This window comes from Mytilus galloprovincialis, chromosome 4 (genome assembly GCF_965363235.1).
Source record: "Mytilus galloprovincialis chromosome 4, xbMytGall1.hap1.1, whole genome shotgun sequence".
Lineage (NCBI taxonomy): Eukaryota > Metazoa > Mollusca > Bivalvia > Mytilida > Mytilidae > Mytilus > Mytilus galloprovincialis.
This window is the reverse complement of record NC_134841.1, coordinates 39,319,523-39,342,288: the sequence shown is the minus strand read 5'-3', so window position 1 is coordinate 39,342,288 and position 22,766 is coordinate 39,319,523. Positions and strand designations below refer to the sequence as shown.

Sequence of the window (22,766 nt, the reverse complement as noted above, 5' to 3'; positions counted from 1 at the left end):
AAAACCTCTTAGTTTAACCTCTTCGTTTCCTTGATGTTTTTGTATGTCATGTTTCAAACTATTAATCATTCGTGTCAATACCAGACGCAATAATTGCGCAATTGAAGTATGATTGTACCCTTTTAATAAGTCTTTTGGGCTAAAACAAAGACTTGAAAGACAGTTCCCAAAAGTGTTTGCTTTAATATTGAAAACAATGGTTCTATCAAAAACATGTATAGATATAATTAAGCTAAATATACCCATGTTTGTGTTACATTATAACGTAAATATACATGTTCACCATGCAATAATCAAATAATTGGCAGGTTTTTATTATCGGGAAAAAATCTAACTATTTTCAACACGATACATTTTTAAAATAGCAAAGACTCTCTTAACGAAATGCTTGTGAAAAATTTTCTTTATTTTATGGCTATTGACTTTTTGGTGAAAAATGTTATGTAATAAAGAACTGTATCAGTTTCCTGTTGTCTATTCCTCTTAATGTAAATGTTTTCCTTTGTTTTCCTTTGTTCTTATTACATGTCATGCTGACTAGTTTCCAGTCTATAAAATTATATAATTGTTATGAAACCAAGGACGAAAGTCCCTGAGGCAAAATTGACCTTATATGGTTTTAGCTGTTTTACTTTGGGTCCTTATAAATTTGAGAATTTCAAACGTTCTGTGAATGATTTTGGAATCCTCAACGTGTGGTATGGAATGTACCTGCTTACAGTTCAAGTATTCGAGAAGCACATGTACATGACGATAACATTATGCCACAATTTACTGTTTCAGAATCTACTATATCCTGGGTTTCAAACGCGTTGTGATTGGTTAACAACGTTCTATGGAAATCAAAACCAATGCTGTCACATTATTCTTATTTTGGGGCACACACAATCAAAAATTACTAATAGTCCACTAGATTCCTAAAACGTCATTTTTTTTATTAGTCAATTGTCTTTTCCTTTGCCTGGCCACATTGACGTCTTTCACGGCTGCTTTGGCGTTCTTTTCGATTGTTGCTCATCTTTCAATTTTGTTTTTCATTCGATCATTTAATGTAAAATCATTTAACTCATAGAAGAAACCCACCTCAGTGTACGTTAATTCATAATTTTGCATTTAAATTCAGTAAAGCTTATTTTGCAATATTCACTATACACAGTGGTAGATTTTTTTACAGCTATAAAAGGTCACCATCAGATATTTCTTTGATTTTGGCTTCTTTATTTACTCATAGATCTTTGAAAAGCCAATGTATTGGTGAATGTATTACATAATTTTGTGTAATTAATTTTTAAATCAACTTTCATATAAAAAAGAAGATGTGGTATGATTGCCAAGAAGACAACTATCCACAAAAGACCAAAATGACACAGACATTAACAACTATAGGTCACCGTACGGCTTTCAACAATGAGCAAAGCCCATACCGCATAGTGAGCTATAAAAGGCCCCGATAAGACAATGTAAAACAATTCAAACGAGAAAACTAACGACCCTATTTATGTAAAATAATGAAAGAAATAGTTGATTTACCATTCTGGAATGTGTGTCAATCTCCATAAAGATTTCCTTTAAACTGTACCATAATCGTTGCAGAATTCTACAGTAAAGGAGATGACGCTTGAAATTATTCTGTTATTATCTTATTACTAGTTGGTCGATTACCATCAATCGATTGTCTAGTAGTCAACCGTGGACGTAATTTCTTACATGTTTCACAGTCCAGTAAACGATTTTAACTGAAAACCTATTAGGCAAAATAACATAGATCGCCACAAGAGGAAAATAATAATATATACTTATACTTATAACCTTCTTAAATACACGCTGTCATTCAATTGCCTGTCAGAGTATTGCCAAAGCTTTAATTTTGTGACAAGGAAATTACTATAGAAGCTATAATTTTCGTTATTTCTCGAAGACTTGTTACTCATTTTTTAGGGCAGTTTTCTTCTACGATAGTTGCCATCTGCAATGTTATGACTTGAAAGATTTTTAAAGTTATATCAATGACCCCGTTCACACTAGGACATTTTTATCGATTTAAACTAGACCGGTTCACATTAGATCGATTTAAGGGCTAATGTGAACGCATTGGATCGATCTTCAATCGGTCTAAACTAAAACACCAAAAGAGGTAGTTTAGTTTGAATCGATCTAAAGTAAACCGATCTTACTTTAGATGTGAACGCAGAGATCGGTTTAAACTAGTACGATTGAATCGAAAATAACGATGTGCATGTATAGCGGCAAAACTATCTCAGAAGTTCGTTGTTTAATCAATATTTCTCTGTTAAAAGACCTTTAAAACAAACTGTAAACATATTGTCTTCGCCATTGCATAGATTTGCGAAATCTGTGTCTTCTTTTCGTATGTTGATTTTTTTTCTTTGCAGGAACCGCAGTATTTCCGGCGTCGTGTTGGAATTTCGTTGCTACAGTTATTTTTTTCAAAATTAAAGAAAACTGCAATAACACCAGTATCAAAATTTTAAATTGTGATTCAAGAGAAACAATAACTTTATCCAATTTTTTTTACAAGTGTGTGTATCAGTGTATCAGCACATGCATTTGATAAATCAGTTCTATTTATACACAGTGTTTACAGTTTTACGGGCAAAAAGGTTAGATCGATTGCGTTTTTAATTGTAGTGTGAACGCAGTGGTTCATATTAGACCGATACAGATCGTTATGATTAAAGATAATGTGAACGCTAAATGATTTTATTTAGATCGATTCAAATTAGATCGATAAAAAAAATGCTAGTGTGAACAGGGTCTAAGTTAACCTCGCATCTTGTTTTTAACAAACATCCATCACGAGCAGTGAATGATTTAACATGTTGAAAAAAATAGCTAACGTTGCGAAGTTTTGTAAATCTTTATCCTGCAACCAGCCAACTATTGTAGAACAGAGGTATGCAACCGGCAACTCGTCATTTAATATTCTGCTTCTGTTTCGTGCAAACTGTCGTTACCTCAAGATATATGCTTCGCTTATATGACCCAAAGATGTTTGCGAACTACGTATTGCTATCATTTTGTTCCGTCATCCTAAAACTTTACATGAACTTCTTGGCCTTCTGTTACCAGACTTTTAATCACCAAAATTTGTATAAGGACGGATATGTTCTAGCAGGGACTTTCTATAGTACAGAAAGTCCCTGATTCTAGACAAGAATGATATGTGCTTCAATTTTTGTTTATGTGTTACAAGTCAACATGTTTTGGATATTCCAAACTGACATTGGATGGAAATGAAGATCCGAATGGACTGAAAACAATAAATTCCCTGGTATATCATAAATAAGTTGATGGAGTAATCTTACCGAGGTATAGAGTGCATTGGAGGCACTAAACAATAAGTAAACGCAGTCTCGGTTGACCAATGGCCAACATTAACCGAGGCACAATGCTACGGTCAATACAATCAATAAATTTTAGTTCGTTTTACCGAAGAACTAAGCACTTTAAGCTGCATGCTTGATACAAGTTTTTTTCTCATTTTGCGGTTATATTGAATCATAGTATGAAAACTATAATTAAATTACAAATCAATTTTAGTGCGTTGATGTAACATATGTCCCTTGTTCCTTTGTTTAAGTTGAATGCATAATATCAATTTAATTATCTGAAATAAATATCGCAAGTCGCATATTTAAGTACATATGGCGCATTTACATTTATATTTCTAATTTGTTGGTTTGATATTTTATTGTCACAAGTTACGATAAAATATGACAAAATTGAAAATATTGCCATTTGAAATTCATGTATGTAAATGATATGTTTTAAAATTGATTGTGAGCAGCCCGACCGAAATTTCAGATGGATTTTCACAAAGTGATATGTCTGAAATCTGCATGTTTTACAAATGCATAGTTCACAAATACATGTTAAATTAATGCGTGTACGGATGCTAAACACTAAAATATAATACATATGCATGCAGGATAAAGGTTATTTTTCATATTGTTTGAGGATAAAATAAATATCAAAAGGTGCAAAGGATTATAAAGATTCGTTATTTTAGATAAACCAAAAAGCTGTGAAAATAGATTTATATTTTTTGACATCATGTGGTCTCATAGGCTTTCTTACAAATTCAGTGAGTATAGAATAAGAAGATAACAATATATATGTAACAGAAATGTACAAAACAAAAATAATATAATAATTAGGTCAGTTTATCAACGAAGTTAACATCTTCACTGTTTTTTTTTATACATAAAAAAAAAATGAAACATTTTAAATATGATTTTTTAGATGATATTTATCTTTATTTCGTTCAACAATGATAGTAGTATTCCGATTTACTAAAAGATACGACACTGAAAAATACGTCACCCATGCTATTTTTTTTTAACTTAATGTTATTCTCGATTTTTGAATACCGTTACATAAGTTTATACTTCGGGTTTTGCAACTTGTCCAAACCAAAGTAATTTGAAACTCGTTGAATATACTTTTTCCTATATCGAGATAGCAATTTTCTATTTTTGCATTTTATAGTGCTATAACTGACATTTTCAAAAACGTAATTGTGACATTTTTTTCATGTGTATCTTTTTATTTTGTTGTCGGATGTAGACGTAATCATTATGCCTAAGAAGGTCTGATTTGATTTTTTTAAGTATGATTGCTTCCAACACTGCTTCTAGTAGAAATGTGTGTTTGTGTTACCATTGGACATGTCTGTTGGTTAGTACTGTAAAAACCTGTAAAGTACGAAAACAGTTCCAAGTTCACCATATCTAATTTCTCTGCTAGAAAGTCTTAGTTCTAATATCTATAGGTTATTTACTAACCTTGGTACATTGTACCTGTTCTTTATTGGTTTGTTTATTTGGGCGCACTACGTTTGCGCGCAAATGTAGTGGTAATGCGTGCAAACGTAATGCACCGATTTATTTAGCTTGATACCTGGTTCATTATGTAATGTGCACGTTCTCAGTGTGGTATTATGTTAGCTGAGGAACAACGCTATTATTTGTTTGTTTGTTCATTATTGTTTGCCTATCGTCTAGTAGAAAATAGTTCTTGCAATTTTTAGACAAGCGGTTCATTCGTGAGTGTGTTAACACCTCGAACATAAAAATAAACACCTCTGTCTATGAAATATTACACGGACGATTAAACTAGCAAAGGCACATAACTCTTTCTTAAAGGAAGAATCAGATTGACTATCTCCTTTCTGAAGGCGCGCTGGTGTTTTACATGAAGAAACTAGTTTTGGTTTTAACAGCTGAATGAAGTATACTGCAGAAAAATAATGCAGCAAATACCAACTTCGTAGTCATTTAATATCCCAGGTTAAACAACCCAAGATTTTTTTTCGATCTTTGGGATTCCCTATACACTACAATGGGACAATCGTAGCGGTGACAGGAATACTGTTCAGTTTCGATTAATTGTTGTCATCTTATTATAGCCATACATGTAAATATAGTTGGTGATCTTCTTGTAAGTTGTATCAATATTTATTACATTATAACATTATTTATTACATTATGACATTGTCAACGAGTCAACTTATTACAGCAGCGCCCTAAAGAATAGTTGGTTCTATAAACATGTATGTCTGTAAGTTGTCCAATAAATAATCGAGTGCAAAAATGATAAGGTTGTTGTTTTTCGTAAATACTGTTAGTAAAATCTAAAAAAAAAAAAAGGTTGTACAAATGTATGTCCAAATGCATTCTAGTGTAAAAAATTCATTTGATTGGCTTGCTTTTAAACTTGATCTCATAAGGACTTATTTAGTCAAGTTTATAGTGAATATGTAACAAATTATTCAATTACAACGACTCTCACTGCCCCATATGAGTATATTTAATGGCTACCGTTTACTGCGCGTTCCCCAGACGAACTAACTATTTCAATAATAATCCGTAGTAGCTTAAAGCATTCATATATAATTGTCATAATAACATAAGACTATATGATTATACACATTTCGTTGGTATTAAGTAAATGCTATATATTTTTTTTTAACAAAAGGCTTGCTGCAAAATAACATTTACAGTGAGTTGACTGTTAGTGTTGCTCTCCACCAATTGCAACTCATTCAAAATTTTGACCAAATTGCAATTTGTTTTTTAAAATCAAATTGTTCAACTGGTCAGAAATTTGAACCAACTGCTGAAGAAAACCACAGCCAAGTCATGAAAGTGCAAGGTGATAAAATAAAATATACTTACAATCCTATAAGACTTTAACTCCACTTTAATGATGTTGTGACAAAATTAGTTGATCAGTTTGTATAGTTATATTATATTCATTTCCATGCTGAAGGGGAACTGTTTATTTTGAATTGCTATTAAATTGTCCAAACTAAGCTTTCATATAGTTTTTCTTTCTAAAAGTATTCTATATTTATAAGAATCAGATATCATTTTAAATAAAACATCACATATTCAGTAAAATATGTGTGAAATAACAATATGCTATTGATAAATTTTCAGGGGAGATAACCCAAAATATTATTCTTTTGAATAAAGGCTTTTTGAAAGAAAAGTTATTATCTCCCCCATGGAAACTTCCTACAAACATATATTGCAATTTTACACATATTTTACTGAATATGAAATGTTTTAATTCACATAATGTCTGATTCTTATAAATACTAGAACACACCCGTGATATCGCAGGTCCGTGACTGAATTAAAGTATATAACTATTATAACCTTATTTTAGTATTAGTATTGTCATTTGATAAAGTCATGCCGATTATAAGATACACAGTTTTCTCCGCTTTCAAATCTTTCTGTTTGAACCCGTCGAACTGGAACTTATCAATTATTGATAATATTAATTATTTGGAAAACAAAAGGTCCTTGAATGGAGTACTTTTTAATCAACAGCATTGTCCTATATTAGTCATAAATAAAGTTGAATTCTTTGATTCGCTGTTTTACGTCATGCCCGCTAACAAATTGAAAACTGTACCTATACGCCTTATTTTAGTCCAGATTTTTAGTATTCGTATTGTTATCTTAGAAAGCCTAACTGATTAAAATACTACAATAGGTAACAATTTGACAATTAAGTAGTGTCAACCCTGTGATTATGACCCGTGTAATACTATATACATGTAACATATTAATCCTTAATACACCGTTTGGTGGTGCGCCTGTCAGATGCGTAACGTACAGATAAGGTAATCGGTAACAGGTGAATATACTATTGGTATCGGTATCGGACTTGACCCGGAACTTCTTAATTATTGGCAATATTAATTACGTGGAAAACAAAAGGGCCTGGAGTGGTGTAATTTTTAATCTACACCTTTGTACTATATTAGTTATATATAAAGTTGAATTTTTTTATTCGTCGTTTTTACGTGATGAAGGCTGACAAATTCGACCTCGTAATTTTAGTATTATAGATAGAATACTTTTAGAAAGAAAAACTATATGAAAGCTTAGTTTGGACAATTTAATAGCAATTCAAAAAAGTATTCTATATTTATAAGAATCAGACATTATGTGAATTAAAACATTTCATATTCAGTAAAATATGTGTAAAATTGCAATATATGTTTGTAGGAAGTTTCCATGGGGGAGATAATAACTTTTCTTTCAAAAAGTCTTTATTCAAAAGAATAATATTTTAGGTTATCTCCCCTGAAAATTTATCAATAGCATATTGTTATTTCACACATATTTTACTGAATATATGATGTTTTATTTAAAATGATATCTGATTCTTAAAAATATAGAATACTTTTAGAAAGAAAAACTATATGAAAGCTTAGTTTGGACAATTTAATAGCAATTCAAAATAAACAGTTCCCCTTCAGCATGGAAATGAATATAATATAACTATACAAACTGATCAACTAATTTTGTCACAACATCATTAAAGTGGAGTTAGACCATGTTCACACTAGCATTTTATTTTAACGATCTAATTTGAATCGATCTAAATAAAACCAGTTAGCGTTCACATTATCTTTAATCATATCGATCTCTATCGGTCTAATATGAACCACTGCGTTCACACTACAATTAAAAACACAATCGATCTAACCTTTTTGCCCGTAAAACTGTAAACACTGTGTATAAATAGAATTGATTTATCAAATTCGTGTGCTGATACACTGATACACACACTTGGAAAACAAAATTGGATAAAGTTATTGTTTCTCTTGAATCACAATTTAAAATTTTGATACTGGCGTTTTCTTTAATTTTGAAAAAAATGACTGTAGCAACGAAGTTACAACACGACGCCGGAAATACTGCGGTTCCCGCAAAGAAAACAAATCAACATAGAAGACACAGATTTCGCAAATCTATGCTATGGCGAAGACAACATGTTTACAGTTTGTTTTAAAGGTCTTTTAACAGAGAAATAACGAACCTCTGATATAGTTTTGCCGCGGTACATGCGCATACGTTATTTTCGATTCAATCGTACTAGTTTAAACCGATCTCTGCGTTCACATCTAAAGTAAGATCGGTTTACTTTAGATCGATTCAAACTAAACTACCTATTTTGGTGTTTTAGTTTAGACCGATTGAAGATCGATTCAATGCGTTCACATTAGCCCTTTAACCGATCTAAAGTGAACCGGTCTAGTTTAAATCGATAAAAATGTCCTAGTGTGAACGGGGTCTAAAAGTCTTATAGGATTGTAAGTATATTTTATTTTATCACCTTGCACATTCACATTTTGACTGAACAATTTGTTCAATTTTCTGACCAGTTGGACAATTTGGTTTAATAAAACAAATTGCAATTTGGTCAAAATTTTGAATGAGTTGCAATTGGTGGAGAGCAACACTAACAGTCAACTCACTGTAATAAGAAGATAACCAAGGTAGGATACATATCTACAACCGGGGTATCATTCAACTTTTACTTTGAAAATCGTATGTTTTGCTGCAATAAAAAAGTAAAATCAGAGAAAAGTTAAGCCTGGCAGCATTGGTGAAACGTATATTTGAGCACGGGAAAAGAAATGGTTGGCAAATACAAAAAAAGCTCAAGTCTGTAGGTTGCATTGTCCTTTTTTCGTAGGCGAGTTCGTAATTCGGGTTGTACGAGTCTTTTTGACTGCATGATTGCTGTTATAATACAGGGTCTCGATATCTATCATCAAATTTATGCTCTTTTATGGTATATAAAACTGATTTATTGATTTCTCGATGTTTCCATGCTACAAATTGTGGTTCGAAGCATTTTATTACTCTACATACTAGTACCGTAACTACAATACATACGGTATGCTACCCTCCGATTAAACGTTCGTTCACCCAGTAAACTCTATTGACTTTCCCATAGTGTGTATTTGTGTTAATAAGTATTATATAAAGGTTAATAAGTTGGAAATAGCTTTCTTTTCTCTCCGACAATAAATAATATTGTCTGGATTGATCTTCTCGGCTATATGTAGACGTAACTATATAATAAACGCTCTCGTGGGGTTTTCAGCACGCAAAAATACATTTAACATTACGTTTATTAAAGAAAAGGTACCTAAGACAGATAGATACGTGTATTCCCAAATGTAAATAAATTAAATTATGCCATATTCTTTAGCCGTTTAATGTTATTATAACGTTTTAGGTGTACGGACATACACAACATGAGTTCCATAGTTCTTACGAAGGACGAGGTTGATAGAGAGGGCGCCGTTGAAATCTGTAGGTATTTTGAATTATTTCTCGTTGTTATGTGTGTCGCTTTCCTTGTTGAATATCAGATTGAAACAATACTACTCGAGGGTATCCTTTCGAATTGTGAATATCTTAATTGAAATCTTTATCAATGTTTTTTTTTTATTGTGGATAGGTGATCATAATTTTTAAAATTTACAGACCAATCATTAAATAATTAAAAAAATCGTTTTTCGCGGGTTACTTTTTAATATGATATTATTTTCCCCCATTGTTTTATGTTTCAGAGGCTAAAGCCAAATGCACATTGATCTTTTTTTACAGATTAAACGTTAAAAGGCGTTTGACGACAAATTATAAATTCAAGTTACATGTAGGTGTACGCTTTTCGAAATGATGCTAAAGACGGCATTGCCTTCGATATTTCTAATTTCTTTGCCACTCATCTTCGCTAGCTAAGTGTTACGATCCACTTCCCTCCTCTGAGAAGGGAAGTGGGTTGTAACCCTTTTCTGAGGAGGGAAGTTGATCGTAACCCTTAGCCAGAGAAGATGTTTGCCACTATGCGACCGTTAAAGACATTTTTGTTATTTTTATAAATTTTTGGTATCAGTATATATGGATTCTTATAGAAATGTTGAAAGATTAAACGATCTTAGTCGACGCTATGTTACCGCGAGCGACAATTGAAACAGTTAAGCGAACCTGGTGTAACTCGCCAACATAAGAACTATTCAAGCTACTGCATCACCCCCTCGCAACTATCGTGAAAAATTTTCATGTGATAGAGAGTATAGAGTGTTCTTCAACATGTTCAAATACCAACAGCTAGCAATTGTATGTTAAACTCTATTGTGCGTCCCATGGGACTGAAAAATAAGGTCCTGTAGATAGCCATTTCAAAATAAACAATTTAATCCAACTTTATAATTTTATTGTACGAAGTATTATGATGTAATTGTTAAACTTAAGAGGCAATTGGAAACGATTTTAAATCAACTTGCATGAACCAACAATAGCTGACTTTACAGTATAAGTTTGATTTGCTCATTTCTGACGGTGATATATTGTATCTAGTTGCATACACACCATTTTGACTCTAGTGGATAGTTGTCTCGTTGGCTATAGTACCACATCTACTTTTTTTCAAATATCACGCAAATGTTTGCACCTGTCCTAAGTCAGTTATCTGATGAACAATGGTTGTCGTCTGTTTATGTAGTTTATACGTGATTCTCGTTTCTCGTTTTTATATAGATTAGACCGTTGGTTCTCCCGTTTGAATGGTTTTACACTAGTAATTTTTGGAGCCCTTTATAGCTTGCTGTTCGGTGTGAACCAAGGCTCCGTGTTGAAGGCAGTACCTTGACATATAATGACTTACTTTTATAAATTATTACTTGGATGGAGAGTTGTCTCATTGGCACTCATGCCACATCTTCCTATATCTATAAAGTCATACTAGGAAAACTACAAAAACATATAGATTTGGCTTTCAAAGTTTTTATTTTAGAGTCCTTGATGAAGTTAAATCCAGAATTGCGAAGAAAACAGTATTAAGGTGTCAAGTTTGCATTAAGGAAAAATGAGATCCAATTTTGGTATGAAATAGAATTCCTAAAATAAATTTAATATCTACATTGCGAAATGAAATTCAATAAAGATCGTCTGGGCAGACTACAATTGTTTCTAATATGGTTAATTGAGATAAATGGTTGTTTGGCTGGATAAATAATTGCCAACATGTGTTTTGGACAAATAAGAGTCACAGTTTAATTGATACAAAATTAATACCGCTGTCTTTCGTCTATAGTGTCATTGATCTGGATATTTGATAGAGAGCGAATATAAAAGCTGATGTTTATTGAATCATGCATTTAGAAGATCCCTTAAATGGATTTAAACCTCTGACTTTTTGCTCTTTTTGTTTTTTACTGAGTCAGACTCAATTTTATTTTGATATTTTACCCCAAAGTTTAATTTGGTCTTTTTAAATCTTTTTTAAATATATTTTACAATTGTTAAAAACATACAACATGTAGTTATCCTATCAGAAACCCCTTTAAAAAATGGGGGAACATTCACTAAATTCGTTAAATTGATTTTCTTTTGTGTGACATATAATAAATTATCCATTGATATTTTATATACATGTAGTATTAATTATTATACTTGTGTGTCACAGGTTTTACAAATTAATCGGTATAATCTCCAATTAACCCTGCCTGATTTTCATAACGTGATATTCCATTTCTTATGTTACAATAACAGCTAGATTGTGATTTTTTCAAGCATACAAATTATTTTATTACTAGTATTCGGTTTTTGAATGATAACTGTTATTGGACCGTTTATGTCACACCAATGTGACAGCATTCATCTGCCTTATACAATAATATTTCATGCTGGTTTTGATGAAATTTGGAAAATTTAATTGGATCGATATATATATATATATATATATACAAATTTTGATTTTTCTACACATAATTTTAACACAGTGACTTTATCTATAGAGAAATGAATATTTGTTACACGGAAGTATCATCATGTGGCACACACTATTCGAGGACCATAGTAAGTAAAACCATCAAATATCATCAGCCAATCTTTTCTATTTATAACAATGCAATCTTGATTTCTATACAGATCATTTTGTTCATGCTTGGCTAACAATGCGTAGATACAAGACCAGTATGTCGATCAGATTGATAATGATAGCCTACATGTAAAGTGAAAAATCTGAGATTCTTGTAAAAATGGTCTGATTTTTTAAAAAGAATAAAATGTTTTGGTAATCCAATTTTGGAATTTTGGAAGACGCCTTTTGATTACACCCAAGTAAATTTAAGGAAAAAAATGTCGATTTAACATGTGACATACAAACGTAGAATGGTTCGCCGGAAGTGTTAAAGGTATATTGTAGTTTTATGTTATAGTTTTTTTGGATTAGATTTACTGGGTACATGTATACTGGAAAAGAACAAACTGCATGTGCATATAAAATAGGGCATCTACGATTTATGAAAAAAATCCAGAATGACACGATAAAGTTCTTGCCTGAAACAAGTCTGGAATGAAAAGTAATTGTCTATACCATGTCTGGAATGACATAGCTTTTTCTAGGATTAGTTTTCACTCTTCCCTCTTATTTTTATGCCCCATCTACGATAGTAGAGGGACATTATATTTTCTGGTCTCTGCGTTCGTTAGCCCCGTCCGTCCGTCCATTCGTTTGTCCGTCTGTGCCGCTTCAGGTTACAGTTTTTGGTCAAGGTAGTTTTTGATGAAGTCCATTCAACTTGAAACTTTTACACATATTCCCTATGATATGATCTTTCTAATTTATATGTCAAATATGTTTTACTCCAAGTTCACGGTCCACTGAACATACAAAATGATAGTGTACTGTTGACACATTCTTGTTCTGTTTTGCATATTGAATATATGCAATCCAGAACATTAACACTTTTATTTTAACAATCGTAACTCTGACACACATGATTTTTGGTGTAAATGTACTTTATACAATCACCTTTTTTTCTAGACGATACATGCAGGTCAGTAAAACAAGACAGTAAATGTATACATGAAAGATATAACAATAAAGAATCAGCTTATAAAACGGCAAATGCCATCCAACTTATAAATTAGTCCAACTCGAGAAAGATTCAAATCTTTTACTCGGTTTGTAATATTTATATAAAATCAATTACAAAATACACGCATATTATACTTTGTTTTAAGTTTGAGTTTCCTTTTAAAGATTTTATCATGTTAGCGATAAAAGCATGAATTATTTAGTCAATTCTAGAATGTAGCGACAAGTCTTAAGTCTCTAACCGCTATGAATAAACATTTACGATAGTGTTCGATTCTTAAGGTTACACATTATGTACAAGCAGCGAACATACACCTTACACATTTCATTGCTTATGATACCACTGTTGATTCAGTTTGTGTATTTAAAATCCTGGGATGGCCAAATGAGGCTTTATTGCGTTCCTTCTCCTTTAATATTAAATTAAACGCTGTTAAAGTGCTATAGTTTGTGACACATGCAGATATCAACAGTGAATTTAGATAATTACAGGGAATATATGAAATAATGATTGTCTTGTGTTTTACATGACATTTCATTAGGTTATGAAAAGTCCAAAGCAATGCTTGAATCTCAACATTAAAACTCAATGGAAACGATTGATTCGTCACCTAGTAAATGCTTTTAAAATATAAGCAGTGACATTTTATGACGCCATACCAACAATTAGCTTAGACGAAAATAAAATCTGTACATTTGATTTTACCAGTTGCATAGACATCAAAAAGACAACCAATGCTCTTGTGTATCATAGAAAGTGTGTGATACATATTGTACAATGCACAGTCGCAGACATGAAACGGGAAGTACTTTTATAAACAATATTCAATATTGATATTGCTAATTGCCAAAGCAGTGTTGGATTTTATTATCTCCCTTGAGCCCATAATCGTGTATAGTAATATCCATCCTTATACTGAACACGTTAATTTATTGGAAAACAATTAAACGACACATTTCTTTTTCTCGTTTAAAAAATAACCTGAAAGAGTTCTGATATAGGTATGCCAACAGCAGTATTTCTTCTTTTGATTAAAAAAATCGTTTTGGGTCTGTTCTTGTTTTCTATTTAGAGCTTGACATATTGTAAAGACACATGGCATTTGTACATGTGTAGACCGCAAAACTGATACAGAATTCGAACACAGGAGTTAACATAAATATCCAAAAGTACCGCACTGTACAACAGACCAAATTCACCACCAATTCTAACTCCTCCGGAGAAAGCATCGGTCAATTTTTGGTTGCGTTCAGTGGCAAGTATTTCATGCAGGTTTAGAACGAACAGAGAAAAAAGACATACCAGCAGAAACTTATACATGGTCCAGATAGCCTAACATATTACTTACTTACTTACTTACTTACTTACTGCCCGGTATGCCATCGGCATGTAGGGCAGCAACAAAGGATTCCTTTGTTTCTGTTTCCGTAACTTAATTCTTTTTACAGAAAAGAGTTGTTAGCCTTATGCCGAACCCCCTACTTGGAGGGCCAGGGATTTTTTTGTCGAGGTTTCCTACCTTTAGATAAGTTGCCGACCAAGGCTAACGAACCATTATCTGCCCGTTTTTATTTCAGAGTTTTCTTTCTCCTAGATAAATTTCCTTCCTTGGTTAACGATCTTCATCTAACCGGCTATTTACCCATAGTTGGGACAAGGTTAATGAGAGTAAGGGTGTGTCCACACGCTGGTAGGCCTACACTCTGCATCTTAAGGGCCCTTGCTGCTCCAAGATCCTCTACAGTAAAGCCTGAGATACTAGATCTCAGTTACCATGTGCAGTCGCGGGAAGGCACTGTAGAAGTCTTGACAGTGTAGAGGTTATGTACTGGCAGGAGAGGCTTACTCACTCGGCTCGCTCTTCGCTCACATATTTAAGCTAGCCAGCGGCAGCAGCCTTTCATAAAAAAAAAACAACCACACTAGACGCATACTACTGCCCTGTGGATCAACCACCAGCACACAGCCTGACATATCTTATGTCGCCAGTTGGGTTGCTGTCTCATCGATTTTTATCCAATGTAACTTCTTTCTACAATAAATTTACTCTTGTCTATAGACATACGTTCTATCAAACCACCTCATTGAAGCGTCGGATAACATCTGCCAATTGATAATGGACAATCTAGTCACAAAAGGTTAGAAGACTTGATGTAATCAGTAATTTGTTGATGACCTCGCAGTTGTATTTCTAAAGTGGCGTAGCACTTGGAGTCATACAAACATGATATAAGTCAAATACAGGAGTATGAGCTTAATACAACAAAACTATTATCTGTTATTTTTAACATTATTTGTATTTACAGTTAAGTATTGGTGTGAAGCATATTTCAGCATCATTGACTTATTGATAATGATTCATTCTTAAATTATCTATATCAAATTAATACATAAATACATAAGGGTCTTGGTGGGTTGGTCGTCATTACTGTACTAGTATTCTTTAATATCTTTGTGCCATTTCGATGTTTAAAATATTTTTTGTCATCATTTTCCTTTCTTTTTAATTTGGCACACCTTTCTTATAGTTTTTTTTGCTTATTTTTCTCTTCTTCTTTTTTTCGGGTCGATTTCCAGTAGGCATGGCGTAGTATTTTCGGTTTGTAAACCACACCGAGACCCTCATATATAAGAGTACTTACGGATAATGTCGTGTGCAGTTTCCGATTCGAATGTTGATTGATACACCGTGACTATCATATGCGATAGCTCTGATGTCTCCGTTATAAATCTCTTATTATAGTCTTTTATTTCAACCAAGACCTTAAAGTCATAAGAAACGTGTCACCGGTGAAAAATAATGTTATTCCAATTCTTGAACCAATGCATACAAACATCATAAACTTAGTCTTCTGTGCACTATTTTATCATTTTTTTCGAATAAATTTCGTATAATCGTCAATTTTTTTTTTCAATCGGTCAGTGTTGTGAAAATATGGCAGGTAATTAAAGTTCGTGTTTTGAAGCCGAAGTTTAACGATTGTGCCCTGTTTGTCAACAATAGACAAAAAAGCATGGATATTGAGCACGTGTTTAACATGTACAATCAGATAAAGAATTTTCTTCAGAGTATATGTAGTACTATATAAGTTTAATGGTGAATACTATCCATTGAGTTATAAAAAACATATGCATTATTTTTTTTTAATTTAAGGTTTCTTATGACTTTAAAAATGTTACGCATACATGTTTGTGTAAAAGTAGAATATAATGAATGCAACTCTTAACTTAAAATGCAAAATTTAATTATCTTTGCTTGAAGTTTGTGGAAATTATACGCCACATTTAAACTTGAAAATTGTTAAATAAACTGCACTATCAATCCATAACAAATTATTATGCTACAGATGGCATATTGCAACAGGTAAAAGCTATGCAAACGCAATCAAATTGATAAACAGAATGGAACACATTTTTTATAAAAAAAAAAAAAAAAAATTAATTATTTCCCCAACGAATCAGATATTGATTTTCTGAATTCTAAGTAAATTGTCATCTTACCCGGCTAATTACTGGATACTTGATTTAACAGTTGGAAAAATAAAACTATACAGAACTGCCACATTTCCCATAAAGTACAGCTTCGTTGCTGACAGCGCTTTGTGTCAAATCCGTACATTCTACTCTAAATCCGTTTCCATATTTTCAAAGCAATTATCTCAATTCTAGTGAAAACAACAGCTATATATGTTATGTCTGAAACACACACTTGTCAGTAGAATTAACGACTTTACGAACGAAAGTGTCTTGCATCAAATCAGTCAATCAGAATAGGTTTTTCAATACCATAAGGACTACTCAATACGATGTCTTACTACAGTTTACTACTGGGGACTTAGATGTAAAATCTATTGTTTTATTGGATATGAATATGTGGTCACATGCATCAAATAGAGAATTTAGTAAGTGTTTTTATATTGATTTCACGTTTTTATCTTTATTGCATATGTTGAATATGTCTCTTACAATTGTCATGTTTTGAATTTTTATATGGCTTTTAATTTCCATAACATAACCTGTTCAAATCGCATTTTTAACATTATTATTATGGCGGGGAAAGGTGGGGTTATATTGTTATTCGCTGTTGGAACCGACATGGTATTACAGTATTTGAAAAAAAATATGTATTGGAATAAGTATGCATTTCTTAAAATCTTGGGTAGTATATGATTATTTTTTCAATACTCATATAAGACAACACATAGGTAAAATGCAGAAAATGTATATGTTTGGGTTCGCCTATTTAATTCTTATTTATCATTTATAATGCATACAGCTTGATATCAACTTGTATTTATATAGAATTATACACTAAATGCACATAGTCGATTTAAGGCATTTACAGCTTAATACCATTCTCATATACTATCTTATTTCAGTCTCATTAAGGTTAATCTTATTGTTCTAAGTTGACATAAGCTAGAAAGCGATGTTGTATTTTCCAAATCCTAGCTGACATCTGAATTGATTTGTTTTGTATTTCTTCTTTTTTGTTTATTTTCTATTTATGCAACAACAACTGAGAGAGCAATTGTTTCATATATATTATCCTTACATTCTTTTTTTCAAATTCATTTTTTACCAATAAAAGCTTTCCTTAAACTTATTTTTTCCATATAGGATATGGAATATGTACAATGTACCAGCAACAAAAAACGAATAAAAACATTTAACACGGGCACGCGACTTGTTTAAATTAATGCGTTGTATTTTTTATTTTGAAATTCTAATAATACTTATTGGGTTGGCTCAGTAAAGTCTGGGTTGGCAAAAGTCAAAGATAAACCCATTCTTTGTTTAAATGTTACGTACATATGCCAATTTGCCTTGTTTTAATCATATTCTACAGTAAAGAGGTAGGTAAAGTTCCATGACATGGATTTATTTAAATCAAAAGGGGTCAAAATCTAACAGTTGTCAAATCATACTGGAATCAGAACGTTACTGAATCAGTATCAAATTGAATACTCTTAATATTTTTCACCAATTTTACTTATTTCCTGCAATCAGTTATTTAACACATATATATGTTTTTTTGAAGGCATTTGATATACAGTTCAAAGTTTTCATTTTTTGCAGAACTTTGCACCGAGAAACGTCGACGTCTTCAACAAAAACATTCACGTATGGCTTCAATTGCAACAGTTTTGGTTAAGAATGTCATTACACATTTTTGAATAAAAACTTTTTGATTAAAAATCATTATTATGCTAGAATGAAATTCAAAACAGTGTGGTTGTGGCTATTGATTGACACATTAAATTCATCCATTGACTGGGACAATTTACATGAACGTTTGTCTGTAACGACCACTGTTCACGACGTACCTACGATAGACATTTAAACTGTGGGGTCACCAAAGGTTTCTTAACGCCTTTAATTATAAAATAATTCAAAAAAATAATCACGAATAACCTTTATGTTTTGATTTATATAATTGATATAAATCAAAACATCGTTTTATTTCTGATTAGTTTTTCGAATTACTTTATTAAGGTGTTGAGAACCTTTGGTGACCCCATAGTTTAAGTGTCTTTAAAAAGTACATAGTGAGCAGTGGTCGTTACAGACAAACGTTCACGTAAATTGTCCCAGTCAATGGATGAATTTAATGTGTCAATCAATGGCCACAGCCACACTGTTTTGAATTTCATTCTATCATTTCCTTAATAGTCACACTATATAAGCACACAGATAAGCTAGAAACAAATCTACAGGGAAGTTTTTATGAAATAAATCTCTATGCCTGAACATGAGATTTACTTGAAAGTCATGATCAGGTCCGTTTTGTCAGATCCAGAAAATCCAGAGTATTTCCTCCCTAGAGAATATTATACCTAATTACATCGAGATATTAACCACAAAGAAATACCATTTACATTGTTATCGCGTGAACTTTCATCCGATTAGCACCAAGTCTTCTTGGTCATTCTGCCTGTATTCCATGTATATGGCTTTCTACAGATGAAAGATTAAGTTGCCATTCATTTCAAATGAAAAGCTCAAGGATAGTTCATGATTGCCTCTATACTTTTGAATAAGCATTTGTATGAAAACACGACTGATTTGAAACCTATTGTGACGTATACTTTGACTAGTTTTTGTTTTGTGGAAAATGTATTGATTTTTATTCTTTTACATATCGTAAAAAAGTTTTGTTTCCCTTTTGCCTTCTATAGCGGTTTTTAAAAATGATTAGCAAAATATGTTCTTTATCTATTATATTATGCTGTATATGTAATTGTTAATACATTTATTTAGATCTTGAGGTAGAAAGCTTTAAGACTGTCTAGAAAATAGTAGTACTTAAACACACACATATATATATATATATATATATATATATATATATATATATATATATATATATATATATATATATATATATATATATATATATATATACATCATGCTTGTTGTTTGGTGTGAGCCAAGGCTCCGTGTTGAAAGCCATACATTGACCTATAATGGTTTACTTTTATAAATTGTTATTTGGATGAAGAGTTGTCTCATTGGCACTCATACCACATGTTCCTATATCTATCATGTCACGATAATTTATATTATATTTTATATTTAAACTGATATTTAATGAAATGCCGTCAGTTCTAAATACAATACTGCGACGATACCACAAACAATATATTTCTGTTTCTACCTTTTTGTATGTTTATCGACACAATCTACACTTAAATTGTCTACGTTCTTTGTTTCTGTTTGTTTTTTACTGCAGTATTACGCTACATGTAATAATTCAATTGGCCTATTCTGTTCCAATTATAAGATCTATAAATGATGTGTACAGCTTTTAATGTTGTATTAACATAACTTAATAAGATTTTTACAAATCATTCAGTATTGTGAGCAAACCTCTAAACATTTTTGGATAAAACAAGCACGTTCATTGATGTAGATTACCAAGGCCGACTAAACTTTATTTGAACATAGACATTTTTTTGATTTAAGTTTCTTTTCCTTTCACAAGTTATGTTTTTAAAGATTAACGACTGATTGAATAGTATTACGTTACGTTTTAATTTTCTTAAGTTTGAATAGAATATCTCTTCAACGGTTAATTTTGTAATATAAAAGCTCTTTGGAAATTCTAATGTTGTCTTATGTCAACCTTTCATAATAGTAGAAACTAGAAGTTGTAAGAAAATTCACAGCCTTCACCAAAGGACAAATCCCAATCGATACATTTAGTAATACAATGCCAAAAGGATACCAAACTTTGAAACAATTCAAAAGTAAAAGCACTTGGTTAGTTTAAATTTAGGTAAAACATTAATGACTGATAATTTCCAACAATAATATATAAGCTGCACTCATTTGTCTTTAAAAAAGCAAATGTAAAAAAACTTGTGGCAATGTTGTAAACTGCTCTAACAAAAAGGAAAAGATGCTTTTGGTTTTAAACACAAGATTTTTTCATAGTTGTTATTTGCTTTCAGTAACTACAAGTACTCTCATTCTGTACTTTGTGTATTTGTGTTTTTGTCTAAGGTGTCTATGAACTTTATATCGATCTGATGAATTATGCTCCTTTCAATTGATTTTTATAGTTTGTTCCTATGTCGTCGTTTTATACCACTGTCCCTGCATATGAGGAGGGCTTGTTGCCAGTAAACCTGTTTAATACTGAATGTCCTGAAAGTCAGAAGCCTGTATTTCAGTGGTTGTCGTTTATTTATTATAAAATTCGTTTATCGTTTATTGTTTTGTACATAAATCAAGCCAAACATTCACGTTTGTATTCAATTGCTTTTGACATTTCGTTAGTATCTATAGCTTTTTATTCAGTATGCATTTTTCTCCTTGTTACAGAACGTGCCGTGACCGAAAGTTGTCAATTTCTATTTCATTGTAGTTACCGAAAGCTACTTGAGTGCCAACTTTCAACTTTAAGAACAAGTTTTCCCTATGCATATGAAATAAGGAGAGGCACATGATTGCCAATTAGATAAATCTCTGAAAGAGTCCAAATGAATGTCTAAATGATGTGAATTTAAACAACTTAAGGCAACATTTATCGACAATTTCAATCACATTTCTTAAATATCACTTTCTATCGATGTACACCAATGTATGAATGATGACACCTTTTACTTATTCAACAGTTCGTCGTATATTTATTTGTTTTCATACATTTAGCTCATAAAAAAGTGAATTATTTCACAAACACAAATGTCAACACAAAGGTAAATTCATTCTTGAAGCAGATGTTTAATTGTCGATACTTTTAATTCTGTAGTGACTAACATTATTTCTGAAGAATCTATTACCGATTTCTACAGCAGTTTATACATTCCATCTTTCTAATTTAAACACAAGTCATAATAACAAATTGACAGAAGCAACAATATCCTGGTTACAGATATTTTGCCTAATCCACGTTAGTTAATTTTGCAATACTGATGCCGTATCGGGGGGACAACCCATCAGTATGAATAAATGTTATTCACATTAAAAGTTAAATCGTTTACCGCGTCCGAAAACATACAGACAAAACAGTACTAAATTATTAAAATAACACTTCATAAATATCGTCCGACCGAAGCGTATTCTTTCTTTTCTTTTACCATAATCTTAACCTATCAAATCTAAATACTGGCAATTCAAGAATATGATATTCCACTAATTAGTAAATCTTCTCAGTTTTTGAAGACGTTCTTCAAAGTCAGATATTCAGAACAAACAGTAATTAGTCTTTATTTTGGAAACAGATCCAATCTGATTGAAATTAGAACTTACAATCCGTTGTATAGACAAACATGTCTAAACAGAGTGAAAGATCCTTTAAGTTATTTTAATCAGTCAAGATTGACAAAAAACCATGTTTATGGACAACGGTTAAATATACCATTCGTAAAAAACAATATCAGCTTTCCTATACAAATACTTTATTCTGTAATTGAATGTCAGTTAGTCAGATATTCGTTAAGGCAAGAAGTATTTGCTTATGTAATAGTATTTATTGAGGTAAAGGTAAAAGAAAGTCATATGACATCTTGCAGTGATTGCAGATTGTCAGATTAAATTTTAAAAGCTTGATTTGCACATCATCGATAAATAAAGAATAACATGAGTAATAAACGTATATTGATGAACATTTTGAAATGTAAAATAGTTGTGAATTAACCGACATTCATTTCAACTTGTGCAAAATCCTATTAGCGTCACTTTAGAAAAGCAATTTTCTTCAGTAAATGCCTTTGCCAAGTCAGGAATATTGCTATTTTTTTCAGTTGATCAGTTTTCATGGCCGTTTCCGTTTTGAATTTGCCTTGGAGTTCGGTGTTGTTGTTATAACTTTTTTCTTAATATTTTGAAAACCGCAGATATCATATTTGACAATTTGATAAATCCTCTCAGCTTAAAACTTTCTTTAAAGTTATATTATTAGTAAAGTATACGTATAAGCCTTTTTTGGGGAAGAAAATCAAAATCAGTAGAGATTGAAAAAAGCACCCATGTTTAAGAACAAACTTTAAGGTTATCAATACCATTTGTAAAAAAAAACAAATATCAGCTTCACTCTAGA

General features: G+C 31.7%; 1 protein-coding gene across 11 annotated transcripts in view; it reads left to right on the top strand.

Moving 5' to 3' along the window:
- The window catches only part of LOC143072107 (ankyrin repeat and death domain-containing protein 1A-like), a 56,908-nt gene that overhangs the window by 13,892 nt on the left and 20,250 nt on the right, over nucleotides 1-22,766 (top strand). For 2 of the 11 annotated variants that reach the window (XM_076246902.1, XM_076246904.1), the window contains exon 2: nucleotides 9,571-9,647. The exons of 4 other annotated variants lie outside the window; for them this stretch is intronic. In XM_076246902.1, the coding sequence (XP_076103017.1) occupies nucleotides 9,590-9,647 (58 nt within the window). In that variant the 5' untranslated portion in view covers nucleotides 9,571-9,589. Of the gene's footprint in view, nucleotides 1-3,754; nucleotides 3,771-3,836; nucleotides 4,106-9,570; nucleotides 9,648-11,905; nucleotides 12,198-17,078; nucleotides 17,125-22,766 lie in introns of those variants that run through there. 5 more of the 11 variants (XM_076246903.1, XM_076246911.1, XM_076246907.1 and 2 more) reach the window with 5 other exon arrangements.